The following is a 21,131-nucleotide window of genomic DNA, read 5'->3' as shown; positions in this document are numbered from 1 at the left end:
ATAAGTGTGACTGTTGGTGGTTAATGATGTTGATTTATAAATGCAACAAATACGGATGTTGAGAATGGACCTCCTCTATGCTGCACACTATGAATGGATTGATGTGAAACAATAAATGACCTAGATAAAGAGGAGTTTCTTGCTTTTGGAATGTCAGAATAATATGAAGTAGCCTTTTAAGGTTTTGTGAGTAAAGCAAATATAAAATAATGTTTGGTGGCTCATTCGTGTTAATATTACTGGTATTTATAACCTTTTTTTTTTTTCCTTCCTGTTATTGTTTGCACAGATACATAATTTCACACACTTACTGGCATTGCCTCCAGGCTGCTGGGATATATTTACATTGGAAATCCAAGCCAAAGAATCGCCATTGAATTTCTTGACAAACATAATGATAAGCACATCTGTAGGTGTTACATTTGAAATTCCAGTGCTCATCCACTACACTGACTCTAAGGTGCGTTTTCTTCCCAAATATCGCTCTGTATTGATATTTATTTTAATTACCATACAATAGAGGTTTCTTCAGCAGTGGTTTTATTTTATTCCATACATACATTAGAGTATGTTTTTTGTCTTTTTTTTTTTTTTTTTTTTTTTATATTTTGTGACTGATTCTTGTCAAAACTATTTTTAATTATCTTTTTTTTTTTACACTGTTGGTTTATAGATCTGTATGTTGACTATGGGAAATTCTGTTTTTTATTTTTGTGTGCACGATATCTGGTGCTGTGGCTGTATTTCTTTTTATACACCTGTATATGTGGAATAAATGCATAGTTTATATTGTAAGGCTTTTTCTGTAACCATGGCAATCTTCCTCCCTCTTGTTTTCATTGGTATCTATTCTAAGCCATAAAAGTCCGTAATAAGTTAGAATATTTGGTGTTCTAAAGTCTCCTGAAAGTCTCATTATTTAACCACATGAAATCTAGCGGAACTTGTACACCTTGGACTGAAAGACTAAAACATGGCAAAGGGAGGACGTCTTCTATAACTGCGTGTTAACAACCCCACCCTCCATCATTATATTGTATTAGTCTGTGGGAGTCTAAAATATTTCCTTTAGCTGCAAATTGCGTACTGGAGTGTAATGAACATCATGTATGTTTTATAATCATCCTTCATTTCAGTCTGGGAGCCAACAGTTTAAGACTCATGCACATTGTGGAATTCACCCCATCATCAGGCGCTTGACTTCTGGTAAATATATATTTTTTTTATCTTAACCATTAGTTTAGTCCAGTGAGTATCATTTGCTAATTTGCTTTTCAATTTAAATATTTTTGTTCTCCAAAAAGGCAACTATGACCAGTCACTGGGGGGAAAAACATGCCAGTGCATGGTTTTAGTTGTGCTCACTTGGGGGCCTACTGTATGTATCAAGCTGATTTTTACATAAAATGATACAGAAACTGCAGTTTCTGCATAATTTTATGTATTGTGCTAATAGCACAATGCAGGAGATTTCACAGAAATCTCTGGCAAAGTGCTAATTAGCACTTCAGATCGCTGTCCACATTATTGTCAATGGGGACTACGATCTGTCCCTTATGTACTAAACTCGAAAATGCAAAGCTTTTCAGAGTTAAGCCACGGTAGTTTACTTCAACCTCAGATTTTGTAAACTACTGTTATGCTATGGTGGCTCCAGGGGCAGGAAAGAGATCTTTCAATCTCTCCACCGCAGCCCCAGCTTCCCCCGGGGAAGGCTTTCACTTCAGCGAAAGACTTCTCCTAAATGCTGGGGATTAACTCACGGGAACAGCGGTTACCGCAACCGCTGTCCCTGCGAGTTCCCCATGGTACATAGCTGGGATATTTTCATTAAAAATGAAAATATTCCCGGCGAGATAGATACATAATCGCGGCAGTGCCGCGATTATTAGCACATAGACTCCTATGTCACAGCAGTTGTCTCCAGTCATTTCTCAATACTGCCCCCTGTTGGTGGTCTCAGATATATGTAAATCACTTTTACTTTTGTACTTTCTGGTAATTGGCAAGTAGAACAACGACTGATGGAGGGCCTAAAATGCTAAAGCTTTGATAAAGTAAGAAGCCTACTATAGTGACTATAAATGAATAAAAAGTGATTTGAAAATGTTAGAATTAATCCCTACATGGACCTCCACAATTGTGACTTTGTTTCCGTAGAAGAAAGTATGCGCTGGCAGCATAGCCTGTCTTTGGGGATGTCGGCTTGGAGTATAGACTACGAGTTAGGGAGTGACCTCTATGAGAAGTACCAGAAGATGCAGGATGGGGAAACGTGTAGGTAGGTTTTGGATTGTGTTGCTGTAGACTGTATAAGGATACGTTGTGCATGATTACGTATGTAAGTACCAAAGTGTTTCTCCAGGAGGAAGAGCACTGAGTTTGGCAGCACTGCACAGCAGAAGAGGGATGTGGACCGACGTCTTGTCTTCCTGCCACAGCTAATTGCTGAGCCTGATCTTGTGGTGAACTTCACTGCAACTGCACTAAGTAAAAGTTTGGTAATTAGACTCTACTCTGATATTTCTTTCCATCAGCTGCTGCTGGGTTAGGACAAGTTTGTTGATCTCCATGGATTTCACTTGGAAGCATATGAGTGTTGTAGTGTACAGCTGAGATACACTACCGTTCAAAAGTTTGGGGTCACCCAGACAATTTCGTCTTTTACATGAAAACTGACTTCTATTTATCAAATGAGTTGCAAAATGAATAGAACATATATTCAAGACATTGGCAAGGTTAGAAATAATGATTTTTATTTGAAATAATAATAATTTTGTCCTTCAAACTTTGCTTTCGTCAAAGAATGCTCCTTTTGCAGCAACTACAGCAATGCAGACCTTTGGCATTCTAGCTGTTCATTTGTTGAGGTAATCTGAAGAAATTTCACCCCACGCTTCCTGAAGCACCTCCCACAAGTTGGATTGGCTTGATGGGCACTTTTTGCGTACCATACTGTCAAGCTGCTCCCACAACAGCTCAATGGGGTTGAGATCTGGTGACTGCGCAGGCCACTCCATTACAGACACAATACCAGCTGCCTGCTTCTTCCCTAAATAGTTCTTGCATAATTTGGAGGTGTGCTTTGGGTCATTGTCCTGTTGGAGGAGGAAATTGGCTCCAATTAAGCGCTGTTTGCTGAAAATGGACCTCTATATACACCTATGCAGATATTCCTTTAAAAACTAGACGTTTGCAGCTAGTATAGTCATTTACCACATTAAAAATGTATAGTGTATTTCTGATTAATTTAATGTTCTCTTCATTGAAAAAAGCAGGACTTTTCTTTCAAAAATAAGGACATTTCTAAGTGACTCCAAACTTTTGAACGGTAGTGTATGTACTTGATATTTAAAAGAAGTTCAGAAGAAAATATTATGTTGGTATAAAATATATTGAATTCCATATTATCTTATCCTTTTGTTTCAGGTGAAATATGTTATGCTGAGGAACCCCTCTCCCTTTCCTGTAACTGTGCAACTGCTACCTCTATCTCATTATCCTAATCCACAAGCTGCTCTGAGCCTTCTCAGCAAATGGTAGGACTGCCAGCAACACTTGGTTCTATAGTCTGATACAATGCACAATGATATATATCTAAAGGCACAATGATGCTGTTGGCTGTGACTGTACCTGCTAGTGTGGCATCATTGCATTCTGAAACTTGAATTTGTCTTGTGTTATAGATTTTTTTTTTTTTCAAATAGCTTTTTTGTGGATTTTAGGTTCGGTGTCAATGAGCAGATGGTTGATTTCACAACTGTTGAATTCAGGCTGCAAAAGGAATGTGACACACGGGTAAGTTAATAACTTTTGTTAAAGTGTTTGTTAAACGTTGTGCTTTTTGATAATGTCTGACAGTTTTTTCTTTTTAAATACAATATTGGCACAATGTAATGTTATCTGTCCAAATATATATGATCTGTACCAGACACTGCAGGGCAGCATGGTGGCACAATGGTTAGCACTGCTGTCTTACAGCACTGGTGTCTTGGGTTTGATTCTCACAAAAGCCTTACCTGGGTGAAGTTGTATGTGCTTCCCGTGTTTGTGTGGGTGGGTAGGGATTGAATAATTAGTGAATGTGTGATAGAGAATGTAGGGGCCTATTCTTCATTGCTAAATAATCAATGGAGATAATTAGGTTTAGAACTCTCATGGAGTTCTACCTAATTACCAGAGGAGTACATCATTCCTCCTCTCCATAGGTATCTATTCCGAAAAGCTGTGATTTTTGCGATTACAGCTTTCGAAAAGAGATACTATTCCCTACCTGCATGGCGCATACCCTGCCTGTCTCCTGGATCTGCCTGACTGCAGCTGCGGGAGCCCCGCTCCATCCACTGTTCTGTCGTTGGCGGGGGAGGCTCCGCCCCCTCCCCCGCGCACCTTCCCTTCCAGCTGTCATAGGCTGCATCAAGGGGACAGGACGGCCAGGCAGAAGGGCTGTAGAGCAATAGAAGTACAGTAGACTTATTTTTATTTATTTTTTTGCACTTTTCTATGCCCCCCCCCACCGCCGCAATGCTGCTGCCGCCTCTGCCGGGAAGCATCTTCTCATGTCTGTTCACCAGTGGAACTTGTAAGTGTAAGTGGAACTGTTTATAGTAAATAAACAGTTAATTGAAGAAGCACTTACAAGTGCCCCTGGTGAACAGAATGAAGAATCTTCCTGGCAGCATTTTGGTGGGAGGGACCAGGAATCAATGGAGGGGGCCAAGGAGGACCTGCTCATTCTGAAAGCAGGTAAAGTATATCATGTTGTACGCCATCTGAGAGTGGCGTACAGTTACACCATCAAATTCCAAATACTAAAGTATGGGGAGTGTGGAAATTATCGCAGACCCACTTGACCAGGAGATATCAGTGATATCTCCTGCATTAAGTGTGTTTAATACTAAAAAACGGTAATGAAGGAAAAATGTACTTAATACCGTTAATTTTGTGTTAATGAATAGGCCCCTTAGACTGTAAGCTACAATAGGGAAGGGACTAGATGATTAATTAGAATAGCGTGCCCAAGATGCCTCACTCACTGCAAATAATGTAAAGTGCTTTGAGTCCTATTGAGAGAAATCTATCTATCTATCTTAGCTGAAATTGGATTTGTATTACCCTCAGGATTCCCTTTCAATAGAGCAATCTTATGTTAAGTCTTGGCTCGAACTGAACAGTTGCTGTGATCAGTCAGTGGACATTTACATATTATGCATGTCTTCAACCTAATCAATGCTCAGTGGGTGCAGTATTGAACTGAAATTGGAGAGAATAGGCATAGAATACAAATTTACTTGAGAATTCTTTAATCCGTTACTATGGGGGTCTCTTGTTATAGCTATTAATGCCAGTGATAGGCAACTTGATACCCCCGCATATTACAATTACTCTCAGTAGTAAGTTAAATTAATAGATTTAATCAATGAGAGCTGTATATTTCTGTAATAAAATATCAGCAGGCCAATTAAGCAAGTTCTACAATCTATAGCAAACCTATATAATCGCAAAACTGCAGCAAGCGATGGCTTGGAAGGGTACCTTTTTTTTCCCACCACTTGTTTGTTAATGTTGCTTTTTATTTTCCGAAAGAAAAACATTAGTGTCTGAACAGGAACCTTTTTAGAGCCTATTTTTTAACCCAGTCAGTAGGTGTTTTCAAAAACAAATTGTACCTTTCATGTATTTACAGCAGGAAGAAGAGGATGAATGCAGCCGTGAGGTGCTTGAATTGCACTTACAGCCTTGGGAATGTCAGCAAGTTGGTGTAGTCTTCACACCTCTAGATTACAGAAAAGTTAGCTCACTTATAGTAATCAGGTAAATTTAAAATAGATAATATTCTATGTGCACATTATAAACAGAGCAACTGATGAAATGCAATGATATGGAAGCAATTAAGTAGGTATAACATCTTCCATGAGGGTGGTGTAAGGACTGAAGCTGTTGTGATAGGGAAAGATACAGGCTTGTACTTTTATGTTTATATGATTCCAGAAACATGGAAGAGCTCTGCTCATGTGTTTTCAAGTCTTCCATTACTGATACATAATTTATTACCTTGCTATTGCAGCATGTCTATAATCAGCATAACTTTCTTCACAGGAATAATTTGACTGTTCTAGACCTGATTACTGTAGAGGGTCTTGGAGCAAGAGAAATGCTACGTGTTGGAGGGAGGCTGCCTGGAATAGGGGGATCTTTGAGGTTCAAAGTCCCAGAGTCCACCCTGATGGACTGTAGACAACGTGAGTGACATATGCTATATAATTTACTTTGTTTTGCAGTATTGGACATAATAAATTGCTGTTTACATATATAGGGAACTCGTTGAGCAGAGATGTCTGGAAGAGTTTTCAATATATACATTTTCTCTGACTGATGTTCTTCCAATGCTTGATATGACAATAGCCGAGATGTTTTCTCCAAATGTCATAAAAATTAATAAAAATACACCATAGTATACTCAGTAAGGTAAATTGAGAATTATTCACCTGGTTATGATGAATATTATGCCTCTTAAAACTTAATGGTGTTTCAACGGCCCATAGTCATCCTTAGCAGTTGGTACCCCAAGGCAACAAGAAAAAACACTGACTACAGTGTATTGTTGTGGTCCTACTCTGCTGAAGATTGACTTAAAATTAATTTCTCTATAATCAAGGCTGGGGGACACTGGACCATGGGGCTGTCGCTGGCTGAGCAGGAGCTGGCACTTAACTACTGTAACTTTAAGAACATTAGCTCCTCCCCCTGCAACCCCTAGAAGGCCAGTGTCGTTTAAGTGCCCGTAGGAGTTGGGCACGTTTGGTGGGGGCTGCTGGGCATCCCCAGATTTAGTTAGTTTTATTTTAATTTGTAATTGAATGACAGCTGGACTCAGGGGCATAGTTCGCAGACTGTAAAACGGCGTCCAGGGCCGCACAGGTGTCGGGAGGTGTGTCGTTGCCAATACTTGAATGGGCTCAGATCCGGTTTGTAACTGACTTGGTGACTTTGATGGCGCTTCAGCGGGAAGATCAGCTTCGGGCCTCAGCCTTGAAAGCCTCTTCGGCACAGGGACTTCCTTCCCTATCTTATGGTGGTGCGGTCTCTTATGCAGTGCCTGATCCTCCCTAGCTCTATCCCATGGAGCGTATGGCGATGGGATTTTCAACTTATCTTGAAAGTTTTTTGGGGGATCCTCTAGTGTCTATCGTCTGTCAAGAGTTCAGCGGACGTCTCTGATTCAAAAGAGTAGGAGGGCGAGATTCCGGAGGACGTGGTCCTCTATGAGGTTGCGGATTTGGACTCTTCCTCAGGGGTACGGCATTGCAGACCTCATGGGCCACTGCGGTTGGCCATTTTAAAGGTCGGTGCAAGGTGGTCACTTTATCCACTCCCAGCGGATCATATGACTAAGTTGAAACTGTCTCCCAAGGTGTATGCCCCGGTTGCATGCTTAGCACAGCATAAGTTGCTTCCGGTGCAAAGTTCAGCTTCCTTTACAGTTCCTTTAGACTAGAAACTTGGAATATGTCTTGCGTCTATCTTTTTGGATTCCGTTATGGTTATCCTCCCCTCACTGGCCTCTGCATGGGGCCGAATCCTGGAGACTTGGGTCGACAAAATTGTTGCGGGCCTCCATAGGGTTTTGTTCTGGGATTCCTTGTTGGACTTAGCAGAGCAAATCCTTGGCGCTGTGGACTCTGTTGGTGAGGCGGTGCAAGACAGGGTTCGGATAGCACCATGGGTTTCCGCTACGGCTTTTGACACTCGTCGGGTCCTTTGGCTCTGCGCTGGGGGCCTGAGTTGGATACTATCCTTACCCAAGCCGCTGCTGGGAGGAGCACTTTTCTTCCTGGGGCTGCTTCAAGCATCAGGTCCACATTTTTGTGATCCTCCTTTCAGGGAGTGGGGTAGCCTTCTAAAGGACTACCCTCCAGAGGTGTAGACGCTCAGGAGCCAAGGCTCCTGAGATGCGTAGCGCCTCACAGGAGTCTTCTTCAGACACTTGAGCATCATTTTGAGGGGTTCAATAATCAACCTCTGGGTCCTCCACCACAGCATTTTGCCGCCACCAGTCTCCCCCACGAGGCAGAGAAGAGTAGCCTTATTGCTCCGGGTTCGGTGCTGCGTTGGAAATTAGGTTTCTACTCCACCCTATTCCTCATTTGGAAACCGAACGGCTCCTTTTTGGCTTCACTCCATGTCATGTTTCTATTTGGGCAGATGATCGCTCTCCTCTGGTTCATGGTCTGCGCAACTCAATATTGGTTCCAGGCCCTGTCATTCAGTTTAGATTTGCCTCCGACCGGTTCAAGTAGATCACGGCGGAGATGGCAAGAGTTCTGCACAAAAAATGTGCAACGGTCATTCCTTATTTGGACTATCTGCTCGTGAAGGCTTCCTGGTTGAAGGTGCATCTTGAAAGCATGGTACAGGTACTTCAGGATCACTGCTGGATCTGGATTTCGAGAAGTTTCACCTGATATCGCCAGCTGTTCCTGGAGGTGCTCTTCACCTCCCTCCAGCGAGTCTTTCTGCTAGTGTCCAAAGTTCGGACCTTCTAGGATTTGGTCTCGATGGTATTGTTAGTGCTTTCACCATCCTTCTTTCTGTGCATAAAGCTGTGTGGGGCACAGATCTCTACCTTTGCAGACCGTTCAGCACACCAGGTTCCACTCCTACTGGAATTCCAGGAGGAGATTCTCCGGAATGGGTCTGGGTTCACAAAGTCCCTCTTGTCTTGTCTCTGCTACTTGTCTACCAGCACTCGTCTATACCTCCGTTAGTGGCTGGTTTTCAATCATCTGCTCTTTGGTTGATCCTTGGGTCATTGTAACCATGGGCACAAGTCTCCTCGGTTGGGGTGCCCGTAACATTAGGTCTTCGACCTCAGGGTCTTTGGTAGTCATTGGAGGCTGCATTACCGATCTTTGTGCTCGAGTTCCGAGCCATTTATCTAGCTCTCTTGGAGGCCCAGTCTGTCGTGGCTGGCCATCCAGTTTAGTTTCAGTCAGACAATGCAGTAACAGGGGCGTATGTAAATCAGGCACCAAGAGTGAGAGAGTGTGGCTCGAATTCTGGCCTGGGCGGTGGCCTTCGTTCCGGAGGTCTCTGCAATGTTCATACCAGGCATGGACAAGTGGGAGACGGCCTTACTCCGCGTAACCACATTTCTCCCAGGAAAATGGTCACACCATCAGGTGGTCTTCCAACAGTTGGTTCAGTGGTGGGGTCTCATGGCTTCTCGTTACAATTGCACCGTTCACCTGTTATACGCGTGGTCCAGAGCCCCGAGGGCTTGCATGGTAGATGCCATGACTGTTCCATAGGACTTCGGTCTGGCTTATCTTTTCCCCCCGAATCCGATGTTGCCCCAGGTGCTCAAGCGGGTCACAGATCAACGGGGTGGCTCCAGACTGGCCGCCCAAGTCCTGGTATGCTGACGTTCTCAATCGGTCAGGAGGTCCCAGGTGGTGTCTTCCACTGCAGCCATATCTCCTGCTGCAGGGTCGGTTTCTGCGTGAGGATCTTCCTTGATTGGCTTTGGAGACCGGGCTCTATATAGTTTCCTCCAGTGATGTTGTCGCCTTTCGGGAAAGGGGGGGAGTGGGCGCTAAGTTGGTTTGAAGGCCGGTTTCCGGCTGAAGGTGCATATTTCAGAGCTGGCTGCTTTTTTCCAGCTGCAACTCACTTTTCAAGAGGTTTGGACCTTTTTTCACACTGCGTGTTACGAGTTCAGCCACCGTTTTGTCCGCTGATAGCTCCGTGGGGTCATGACCTAGTCCTTTAGGCTCTCAAGCAGGCTCCCTTGTGAGCCTTTGGATTCGGCGGACCTTCAGTTCTTTACTTGACAGCTAGTCTTCTTTATAGCTATTGCCTATTGCGTGTTTCCGAGTTGGGTGCTTTTGTCTTGCAGGCCACCTTTTTCTCAGATTCCAGGATGATGGGGCGGTTCTCCATACAGTTCCTACATCCCAACTGAAGGTGGTTTCGGCTTTCCACTTGAGCCAGGAAATTCTTTCGATATTTCCTCAATCGACAGGACGGTGATGATCTGGCTCTATTAGACGTAGTCCTTGTCTGGCAGATCTACTTGGATGGGACTTCCTCCGGACAGGTTCTCTGCTTGTTCTGTACGACATACATAGGGAGAGGGGCCCTAGATTGCACACTGTTTGACACCCAGAAATGGGGTTGGCCGGCTACAAAGCAGACCATTGCGCGTTGGATTCGTTCAGTCATCACTCGGGCTTATTCCAGTGTGGGGCGACCAGCTCCGGACCGGCTGTTGGCGCATTCTACACAGACCAGTGTCGTCCTCTTGGGCAGCGTGGCATGGGACTTCGGCACCACAGCTCTGCCGTGCAGCTACCTGGTCCTCTGTCCACACGTTTGCAAGTTTTTACAGTTTCAGGTTGGGGTATTATGGGGTATTGTGTGTAGAATTTTGAGGACAAAAATTAATTTATTCCATTTTGAAATAAGGCTGTAACATAACAAAATGTGAAAAAAGTGTAGCGCTGTGAATACTTTCCGGATGCACTGTATGTTTCTTAATCTCATGGTGGCATAGTGGTAAGCAGTACTGCCTCACAAAGCTTGGATTTAATATGTACGGAGTTTATATGTTCTCCCTGTGTTTATGTGCTCAGGTTTCCTCCCACAGGCCTAGTTTGTGTGGTGGACAATTTTCCCAATTGGGCAGGGATCGATGCAAGTTCTTGTTATCCTGGGTGGGATAGACCAAAGTGTAATTATGGAATGGAATTCTCATAATGTACACAGCAACCTGTGGATAAGTGTGTGTGATTTTTATGGTAGGCAGTAACTTGCTTAGACATGTGATGCATTAGTGAGTACAGGGCTGCTGTGAAGAGGGTAAGTAGAGATAAGCAGGGAGATACAGAGCTAGTTAAATAGTGAAAGGAGCAGGGTCCACAACAGCACATTGTATTGATGTGAGGTTTTTTTTATTAATTGAAGTGAGAAAATTCTGGTCTCGGTCGCACCTCTGATTATTCATGTACATATATCCAACTTGTTTTGTGGATGCTTTAAAGCATCTTTTATTTTATTAATTTACTGAATTATGTGATGTCCCTATTGATTTTTTTTTTCTTTTTTTGTACAGAACTAAAGGACAGCAAACAAGTCCTGTCCATCACAAAAGTGTTTAAAGTTGAAAATATTGGTTCTCTGCCCCTGACTATTGTGCATATGAAAATAAATGGATACAATTGCCAAGGTTTTGGGTTTGAAATCCTGGACTGCCATATGTTTTCTCTAAGCCAGAATACATCAAGAGAAATCAGTATTGTGTAAGTATTAGCTATGACTGTACACAGCACTGTTCATGGTTCCGCTGCCAGATGTGTGCCAGCCCTGTACCTCCCCCCGCATGCTGATATATATATATATATATATATATATATATTTGAGAAATACAGCACTCACATCCCTTAGCAAAGTCATTCAGCAGGGTGCTCCACTAGGGAGAAAGGCCAAGGCCAAACAGGTACTCCAATAAATATCCAAGGAGGCTAAAAAAAATAGCCAAATGAGGGCACTCACCGCACTAAAGAATAATGATTCAATCGGATTTATTCAAATAATGATATTCCACCATCAATATAGTCGACGTTTCGACCCCTAAGGGTCATTATCAAGACACATCAGCACTGACAAATATCCAGCATGTTGACAAAAGCCATACTGGTTATACCCCATGAGCTCACTTATAAAGCCTGGAGGATCAGCATTAGTTCAATTACACTAATTATAATGAAATTCAACTGAAGTACTGCATCACGCTCTACAACAATGTTGGCACACACCCATTAGCTGAGAGGGCAGAAACAAAGAACACCTCCCCATTGGCATTAGGAGCGCTGTCGCAATAGCGGCTAATGACACACCACGTGTGTTGCCACAAGGCTGCATCGTTAGGAAAAACACCGAACCCGGAAGTGTCCGCGCACGTCAGACACTCATATGGCTGTGTAACTAGGCAACCAATCAAGCTTGCGGGTCAAGCGGCTTGCATGCATGGTCCATATCCGGAAGAGTCTGCACGCGCTGTAGCCACACTCATATAATAGTACCACTTGGCAATGCATCTTGGTAGCCAATCGAATAACAGCACATCCATGACATCCATCATCATGGACCTGTAGCTGAATAAACTATAAAGGGGGGCATCCACTAGACGACAACGTTGAATGATAACGATAAAATCGTTCGATAATCGTTTGAACATCGTTTTTGCAGATAATTGATTGTGCCTGCATTGAACGACATATCGTTCAGTGTGGGCACCCTGCAGTGTAGTGAGCGACTGAACGATAACGATATCATTATCGTTCAGTCCTTTCACCGTCGGGTAGTGGATACCCTCCTTAAGGCTAACGAATCAGGCAACTTACATAAGTATCGCATCACCAAAACTATCAGCGCACACTGAGGCTCAATTAGTGTTATACTGTTGCTAAGCAACATATCAAACTGGCCAACCAGGCGACTGCCAAACCTAAAAATACCAATGGGTGTCCTGCCATCTAGTTATTCAGGGAACATGTGCAATAAACCATAATATATCATAAATTTTTTCTACACAGCAGCTGCATAATTAAACTATTGATCCATGAAACCAGACTTAAGGGGCTCATTAGTGTGTACCATAGTTTTCACAAACCCGCGTTTCAACACAATATTATAAAAAATACAACATAAAATTAAACACCAATATAGTGAAAAAAGAAAATATACACTAAAGTGAAAATAATAAAAAATAAATAATAAAAATTAAAGAAATCCATCGTGCTTCCCGTTTTCGAAGTATTAATCCCGATCACCACCTCTAATCAATTTTGGGACATGATCAATTAGCATATATCGCAAGGACGAGACCTGATGTCCAAGGTTCAAAAAATTTTTAGCGACTGGTTTATCACTTGTTCTAGACTCTAGGGCAACTCGAATAGAAGTCCAATGATTGGCCATCCTTTCTCGAAAGGGCCTGGTGGTCATTCCAATATAATATAGACCACACGGACATGTGAGGAAATACACTACATGATCCATTGTACAAAGAAGTTTATGTCTAATTTTAATCTTTTTCCCACTGTGTGGATGGGGAAACATATCACCAGTTATCATTGCCCGACAAGTGATGCAAGAACCACATTTAAAACATCCAGCCTTCATGGTATTAAGCCAGGACCTGGTCATCGTTTGTGGTTGCATTATAGGGTGTATCAAAATTTGCCTTCGATTAGGCCCCCTTCTGTAGGCTTCCATTGGCGGTGGGCATTTCAACATCTTTAGTGCTGGATTAGTAGTGACCAAAGGCCAGTATTTCCTATAAATCTGTCCAGAGGCTGACGATAAATGATCGAAAGTGGTTACATGTACCAACCGATCTGGATTCTTCGTCACACGATTAGAGACTGATGGCATTGAAAATCGTCGATAGGCCTTTTTAATACACCAATTGATAGTGTTTGGTGAGTACCCTCGTTCGAGAAAACGCAGCCTCATTTCTTCAACTTGTTGTTTTGCCTTAACATTTGAAGAGTTAATCCGCAATACTTGCAAAAACTGCAGAACAGGAAGACTCTCTTTAAGGGACACATTGTTCAATTATTCATAGCACCATCAGAACTCTGTGAATCACCAAAATGTTCACGTAAACGCAGTTTTCGATTAAATCTGTAATTATCGACGACCCAAACGAAAGAATTGTGAATGGTAGAGGGAATAAATGATAAACCAAGGGCCAGGACAGATTTTTCATCTTCAGTGATTTTGTGTGTAGACAGATTAAATACTAACTCAGAATTTTGGGCTTTCTGCCCCGTCGTTGTGAAAAATGTCGGCAGCTATATCCGAGACATCTTGGATTTTCTTGAAAAGGTGAAAACAGTGACATCAATTGCGCCCCATATGTGGCTTGCAACCTTAGATGTACAGTCGCTGTATACTATAATTCCACACAGACAAGGTATTAATATAATCCGTGACTGTTTGGTATTAGCGAAACAAACTAAACCACCTATTGAATTTTTTATCTCATTGATTGAGCTGATTCTTGGACAAAATTACTTTATGTATGGGTCTGATTATTACGCCCAAGTAACCGGCACAGCCATGGGTTCTAATTTAGCGCCTTCTTACGCTAATCTATACATGGTGGGTTTTGAAGAGAAATATATCAATTGCTTTAGTGATAAATTGGTTAAATATTTACGATTTATCGATGATATCTTTATCATTTGGTCTGGCACTAGGTCTGAATTTGATTTAATGATTGAAAATCTGAAATCTCTGGCAGAACCAGTCAAGTTTACCTCCAATATTGACAAGTATTCTATTGATTTTTTGGACGTATCGATATTCAAGGACAATGACCAACTTGGTTTTACACTGTTTCGAAAAATGACTGATCGAAACATGATTCTAAGGACTAATAGTCAACATCCCGTGTCCCTTAAAGAGAGTCTTCCTGTGTCGCAGTTTTTGCGAGTATTGCGGATTAACTCTTCAGATGTTAAGGCAAAACAACAAGTTGATGAAATGAGGCTGCGTTTTCTCGAACGAGGGTACTCGCCAAACACTATCAATCGATGTATTAAAAAGGCCTATCGACGATTTTCAATGCCATCAGTCTCTAATCGTGTGACGAAGAATCCAGACCGGTTGGTACATGTAACCACTTTCGATCATTTATCGTCAGCCTCTGGACAGATTTATAGGAAATACTGGCCTTTGGTCACTACTAATCCAGCACTAAAGATGTTGAAATGCCCACCGCCAATGGAAGCCTACAGAAGGGGGCCTAATCTAAGGCAAATTTTGATACACCCTATGATGCAACCACAAACGATGACCAGGTCCTGGCTTAATACCATGAAGGCTGGATGTTTTAAATGTGGTTCTTGCATCACTTGTCGGGCAATGATAAGTGGTGATACGTTTCCCCATCCACACAGTGGGAAAAAGATTAAAATTAGACATACACTACATGATCCATTGTACAAAGAAGTTTATTTCCTCACATGTCCGTGTGGTCTATATTATATTGGAATGACCACCAGGCCCTTTCGAGAAAGGATGGCCAATCATTGGACTTCCATTCGAGTTGCCCTAGAGCCTAGAACAAGTGATAAACCAGCCGCTAAACATTTTTTGAACCTTGGACATCAGGTCTCGTCCTTGCGATGTATGCTAATTGATCATGTCCCAAAATTGATTAGAGGTGGTGATCGGGAATTAATACTTCGAAAACGGGAAGCACGATGGATTTATACTCTGAACACGACAGTTCCCTGCAGTTTAAATGAGAATAATCCATTGAAAATATTCCTAAAATTATAATTTTTTTCCCTGAAGCTTGCATTTCCTTCTTGCCAGTATATTTATATTGAATATTAATATGGAACACAATGTATTCATGGTTTGTTGCTATGCTGATTTTAATTTTAATTTTGGTTATGCTATTAAGCTATATTTTTTAGATTTTTGATATTTTCTCTTTTGTGTATGTTTTATAGATTGTGGAATTCTTTAATTTTTATTATTTATTTTTTATTATTTTCACTTTAGTGTATATTTTCTTTTTTCACTATATTGGTGTTTAATTTTATGTTGTATTTTTTATAATATTGTGTTGAAACGCGGGTTTGTGAAAACTATGGTACACACTATATGAGCCCCTTAAGTCTGGTTTCATGGATCAATAGTTTAATTATGCAGCTGCTGTGTAGAAAAATATTTATGATATATTATGGTGTATTGCACATGTTCCCTGAATAACTAGATGGCAGGACACCCATTGGTATTTTTAGGTTTGGCAGTCGCCTGGTTGGCCAGTTTGATATGTTGCTTAGCAACAGTATAACACTACTTGAGCCTCAGTGTGCCATACCTCCCAACATGACCCTCTCCAGGAGGGACACAATGCTCTGGTCCTGGACTTCCCTGGTAAGAGGTGAGGCTGCAGCGCAGTGCAAAATTCAAATAGGGGAGACACACCAACTGTCATTTCACACGCTGCCAAACATCACTGGCTGGGACTCACTGGCAGTTGGTGTGACTCCCCTGTTTGAATTTTGGACTCTACTGCAGCCCCACCTCTGGTGCAGACACCAATCATAAATTACCAGGGAAGTCCAGGACCAGAGCATTGTGTCCCTCCTGGAGAGGGTCATGTTGGGAGGTATGGTGTGCGCTGATAGTTTTGGTGATGCGATACTTATGTAAGTTGCCTGATTCGTTAGCCTTAAGGAGGGTATCCACTACCCGACGGTGAAAGGACTGAACGATAATGATATCGTTATCGTTCAGTCGTTCACTACACTGCAGGGTGCCCACACTGAACGATTTGTCTTTCAATGCAGGCACAATCAATCATCTGCAAAAATGCTGAAACTGACGATATCGTAGGTTGACCAGCATGTTTGATCGATGATAGATGTCTAAAAGACCAAATTTTTAAACGATGTTCAAACGATTATCGAACGATTTTATCGTTATTCAGTCGTTCAACTTTGTCGTCTAGTGGATGCCCCCCTTTATAGTTTATTCAGCTACAGATCCATGATGATGGTTGTCATGGATGTGCTGTTATTCGATTGGCTACCAAGATGTATTGCCAAGTGGTACTATTATATGAGTGTGGCTACAGCGTGTGCAGACTCTTCCGGATATGTGACACGCATGCAAGCCGCTTGACCCGCAAACTTGATTGGTTGCCTAGTTACACAGCCATATGAGTGTCTGACGTGCGTGGACACTTCCGGGTTCGGTGTTTTTCCTAACGATGCAGCCTTGTGGTAACACACGTGGTGTGTCATTAGCCGCTATTGCGACAGCGCTCCTAATGCCAATGGGGAGGTGTTCTTTGTTTCTGCCCTCTCAGCTAATGGGTGTGTGCCAACATTGTTGTAGAGCGTGATGCAGTACTTCAGTTGAATTTAATTATAATTAGTGTCATTGAACTAATGCTGATCCTCCAGGCTTTATAAGTGAGCTCATGGGGTATAACCAGTATGCCTTTTGTCAACATGCTGGATATTTGTCAGTGCTGATGTGTCTTGATAATGACCCTTAGGGGTCGAAACTTCGACTATATTGATGGTGGAATATCATTATTTGAATAAATCCGATTGAATCATTATTCTTTAGTGCGGTGAGTGCCCTCATTTGGCTATTTTTTTAGCCTATAATTTAATTATCTTATTGTTATTTGGTACAGATCCCGTCCCTGTAAATATTTTTGGAATATTTTTGTCATTGTTATATATTCATATATTTTAAAATACAGTTAAAATAAATACTTAAATAGTTTGTTTAGTTAACAAAATTGCATAGCAAGTTTCCCTCTTAGTAATAGAACAGATGCAAATACATAATAAAATGCCAGAGCACGACGCTGAACAGTTACAGGAGAAATGCGTAGAGGATAAAATGTGCTTTCTTATTCTGGGTGTATTTTTTCCCGTTTATGTCCATGCTGAAAGCTGTCATCTTGTACTGTACAGGTTCATCCCAGACTTCACATCATCCTGGGTAATCCGCGAGCTCTCTTTAGTGAGTGATTCCAGTCTGGAGTTCCGTTTTACCCTTAACGTGACTCTCCCCCACCACTTGTTACCTTTATGTGCAGACGGAGTTCCAGGCCCCAGCTGGGAAGAGTCATTCTGGAAACTCACTGTACTGTTCGTAAGGTTAGATTTAAACATTGATAATCACTTATTTGTAAATTCCATTGCTATTAAAGAAACTGTACGGCTACAACAGAAACTCTTCTCTGTAGAGAAATACATTTGCATACAATTATAAATTATTATGAAGACAAAGAGGTAATTTATCAAATCATGGAGAGAAAAGTTGTTTATAGCAACCAATCGGCTTCTAACAGACTTGGAGAGCGATAAAGTGGATGGAAATATTGTACAAAACAATCAGCTCCTGTCATTTTTCAAACACAACCTATAAAGTGACAAATCCGATTGGATGGTACTTTATCTCCATCCACATGATCTCTTTACAAGGCTTAGTACATAGAACCCTTTATCGCTCTCCAAGATTTGATAAATCTCCCCCCAAGTGTCCACTAAAATGTTGCCATTTCATAGTGTTGAGGAGCTTTTGTAACTGTTGCTTAGTACATACATTTGGGTCACTATATTGTAACTTAGCACTAATGTAAATAATCTTCTGTGCACAGGGCTGGTCATCTCAACCTCCTTTTGAACCTCTCAGCCTGGATTGTCCCTCTAGCAAAGGGCCTTCTGCTTGTGTTGACATTATCCATGAACCATTCTGACATACATCATCTGTGAGCAGTGTTTCATTGTAAGTGATTAATTTCTCTATTTTGCAGTTTGTCACTCATTGGTGTAGTTTTAATAGCCATCCAGCAAGCCCAATATATTCTTACGGACTTTTTGAAGTTGAGACATAGAAACAGCACTAGCTCATCATCCCAGCAAATCTCTAGTGAAGTGGACACAATTACCTCTGAATCATACAGGTTAGTGTGAAATGATTTATTATAAGCACAATCGCAGTAGGCGGGATCTCTGCATGTACCTCCATATAGTTTGAGCAGTAATCAGTTTCTCAGATTTACAGATGTGACCACATACATCTAGCCCCCTTGCCCGTTAAACAGCCCTTCTATTCGCTGAACTTACCTGAACATGCTCGGTGGCGGCGCTCCCACTCCTTCTTCCTCGCTCTGACTGGATCTAGCAGGTGCGCAGGATAGGCTCTTCACGTCGCAGATGACGTCACCCGCGCAGTGCTTCACTGGGAACGCTTGCCTCTGAAGCGATCGGAGGCTTCTTTAGCCTCCGGTCACTTCAGAGGCCAGCGTTTCACACCAGGAGGCGGTGGGTGACCGGGAATGCGGCTGGGGGAAGTGCCGCATTCCCGGTCACCCACGCCCGCAGAAAACAGCCTGGGGAGAACACTGTATATATATTTTTTTTTAGATTTCTGCTTTGCTAATGTCAACCTAGCATTGTTCAGGTTATGATTATATATGCGCAGTATACATTTTGTTCTGAAGCAACATTTTATTCAATTAACAGACACAATGCAGAACAGAACTACCCAGAGGTCTAAGATTACAGCAATACGTAAAGTGAAGAATAAGTAAACATATTATGCATGGTGAAGTGAGATAGATAATATCAATCCAAAGAGAGGAGAAGAATTAAAAAAAAAAAAAATGCTAAATATTGTGAAAATCACAATAGCATTACGGGAGACGGTGATAAATCAACATCCAGTTTTCTTAAAAAGAAAAAGATGTAATAAAAAAAAAAAAAACAGAGTAAAAGATCAAAAAGCATGAAAGGGAGAACCCAAGAAAAGGTGCGGAAGGCCTTCCGCGGGGAACGAAAGGAGAGAAAGGAAAGGGAAATGGAGAGGGAGGAAGGTAGGAGGGCAGGCTCAACTGGACCCATCCGAATATTCTATCGGACTACCAAAACAAATGAAGTCCGAAAGTGCAAAGACGAACATGTAAGGAGCCTGGTGAAATATATAAAAAAAAATGCTAGAGAGGCATGAAAATGTGATATCCACCGTTCCCAAAGTTTTGGACAAACTCTTAAGCTGGGTACACACGGATCGGGCCGACATATAGTCTAGTGTGTACCATTATGCTCGCCCTCGCGGGTCGTTCATCGGCCTGCATGTACGGCCGATGGAACAACCAGGCTGCCAACGCCTGCAAGGTCAATGGTGCCGGTGAACGATCTATATCGGGCGGTCGCTCAGCGAAGGTTAGCCCACTTCAGCCCCTGCTGAAAGTTAGTTTGTTCCATGCACAAGCTTATTAAGAACCGCCTGTGTGTTAGGGTCTTTCTCCATCTCTGAAGGTGACATTGGACAAGAGGAACTAGTCTGGTCAGTGGGTTGTGCTGACTGGTCTAGTGTTAAATATACTTTGGTTGGTACCAGATGTGGATTTGTTGTTTTTATGAGATCTGAAAATAGGCAGTTAATTTGATAGAACCCCACAGAGTACATAACCATACGGTGAGATAGACATGATACAAAGAAGGCACGGATCCACTGGTAGCATCAGATAACAGGGCTCATAGTGTCTCTGATTAGGGAAATCATTGCAGAGCTAGAATCACAGTGAGAAATTTACAGGTAGTAACGAGGGCCAGCAGGTGGCGGTTGCCTTTAAGAGACTTCACAGACTAAACAGTTGGCAGAATTGCCAGGCCAAACTCCTTCCCCTATTTTGGCGACTTTCATATGTGAAGACTGGATTACAATCTGACGGAGTCCAAAGCTGCCAATGAATGGAGACCAATTTAACTAGGTGCTCTGGAGCCATATAAGTGATGGCCAATCGGTGGTGCAGCACACCTACAGTAAGAATGCAAACTGGATGCCACCAGGCTGTCGATAGGAACTAATTATGGGACAGAGAATGTCTGCCACATGACTAATTCTAATTAACAAAGAGCAATGTCAGCCAACCAGGGATGATTCATGCTAGGCAGCTCAGGGAGTGCAGCTAAAGTATTAGCGAGAAGCAGTGCAGGCTCCACATTGAAAGGGTTAATAAGTCTTTTTTGGTAGGAAGGCAGAGCTACACTTGCTGACGCTGTGTGGAGGCAACCTGTTAGAATGCTGGCAGAAGAGGGCAGGCAGGCGTGGTTTACTGATTACCAGCGCTGATATCCCTGGTCCTAGTGGCAAGAGAGGTGGCCAGCGACAGGAGTGTGCAGGGCTTGTAGCTGGAGACAGGCGTCCAGCCAAGGGGTTGGAATTGGCCATGATATGGGGAGTCAGGCACCAGGGCGTTGGGCATGGACACTCTTCCCAGGAAGAGCAGGTATGCAGGTACTTAGGGAGTGTAGTTGGCCACAGAGTACTGAGAGGCTGAGTGAGGGAGACAGGAAGCGAAGGGACAGGACAACGAAGTGCGCCAGAGAGGAGTCCCATGTGAGCCACGTCTAGAGATGGTCATCGGGAAGTTGATGGTTAGCAACGATCGATGTTTCCAATTCGATGGAAGTACTATTTCCATGGAAATAGCGAGAATTTGATGGTTGCCAGCCACCGGCTGCAGTTTTCTGATACCCATCCGATTTTTTTTTTTTCAGCTGCGGACACCTGGA

The 21,131-nt window shown here is 42.5% G+C and overlaps 1 protein-coding gene across 1 annotated transcript in view; it reads left to right on the top strand.

The window, feature by feature from the left end:
* TMEM131L (transmembrane 131 like) overlaps nucleotides 1-21,131 on the top strand; it is a 135,220-nt gene that overhangs the window by 67,600 nt on the left and 46,489 nt on the right. The window contains exons 14-24 of the mRNA XM_088475318.1: nucleotides 290-460; nucleotides 1,137-1,206; nucleotides 2,161-2,281; nucleotides 2,366-2,501; nucleotides 3,430-3,539; nucleotides 3,726-3,798; nucleotides 5,687-5,814; nucleotides 6,100-6,242; nucleotides 11,114-11,300; nucleotides 17,520-17,705; nucleotides 18,365-18,514. Of these exons, the coding sequence (XP_088331444.1) occupies nucleotides 290-460; nucleotides 1,137-1,206; nucleotides 2,161-2,281; nucleotides 2,366-2,501; nucleotides 3,430-3,539; nucleotides 3,726-3,798; nucleotides 5,687-5,814; nucleotides 6,100-6,242; nucleotides 11,114-11,300; nucleotides 17,520-17,705; nucleotides 18,365-18,514 (1,475 nt within the window). The remainder of the gene's footprint in view (nucleotides 1-289; nucleotides 461-1,136; nucleotides 1,207-2,160; nucleotides 2,282-2,365; nucleotides 2,502-3,429; nucleotides 3,540-3,725; nucleotides 3,799-5,686; nucleotides 5,815-6,099; nucleotides 6,243-11,113; nucleotides 11,301-17,519; nucleotides 17,706-18,364; nucleotides 18,515-21,131) is intronic.

The sequence above is a fragment of the Taudactylus pleione genome, unplaced genomic scaffold (genome assembly GCF_031769625.1).
Source record: "Taudactylus pleione unplaced genomic scaffold, aTauple2 ptg000170l, whole genome shotgun sequence".
NCBI classification, from domain to species: domain Eukaryota; kingdom Metazoa; phylum Chordata; class Amphibia; order Anura; family Myobatrachidae; genus Taudactylus; species Taudactylus pleione.
Note: the sequence above shows the minus strand (reverse complement) of the source record. Positions and strands in the feature narration are given on the sequence as shown.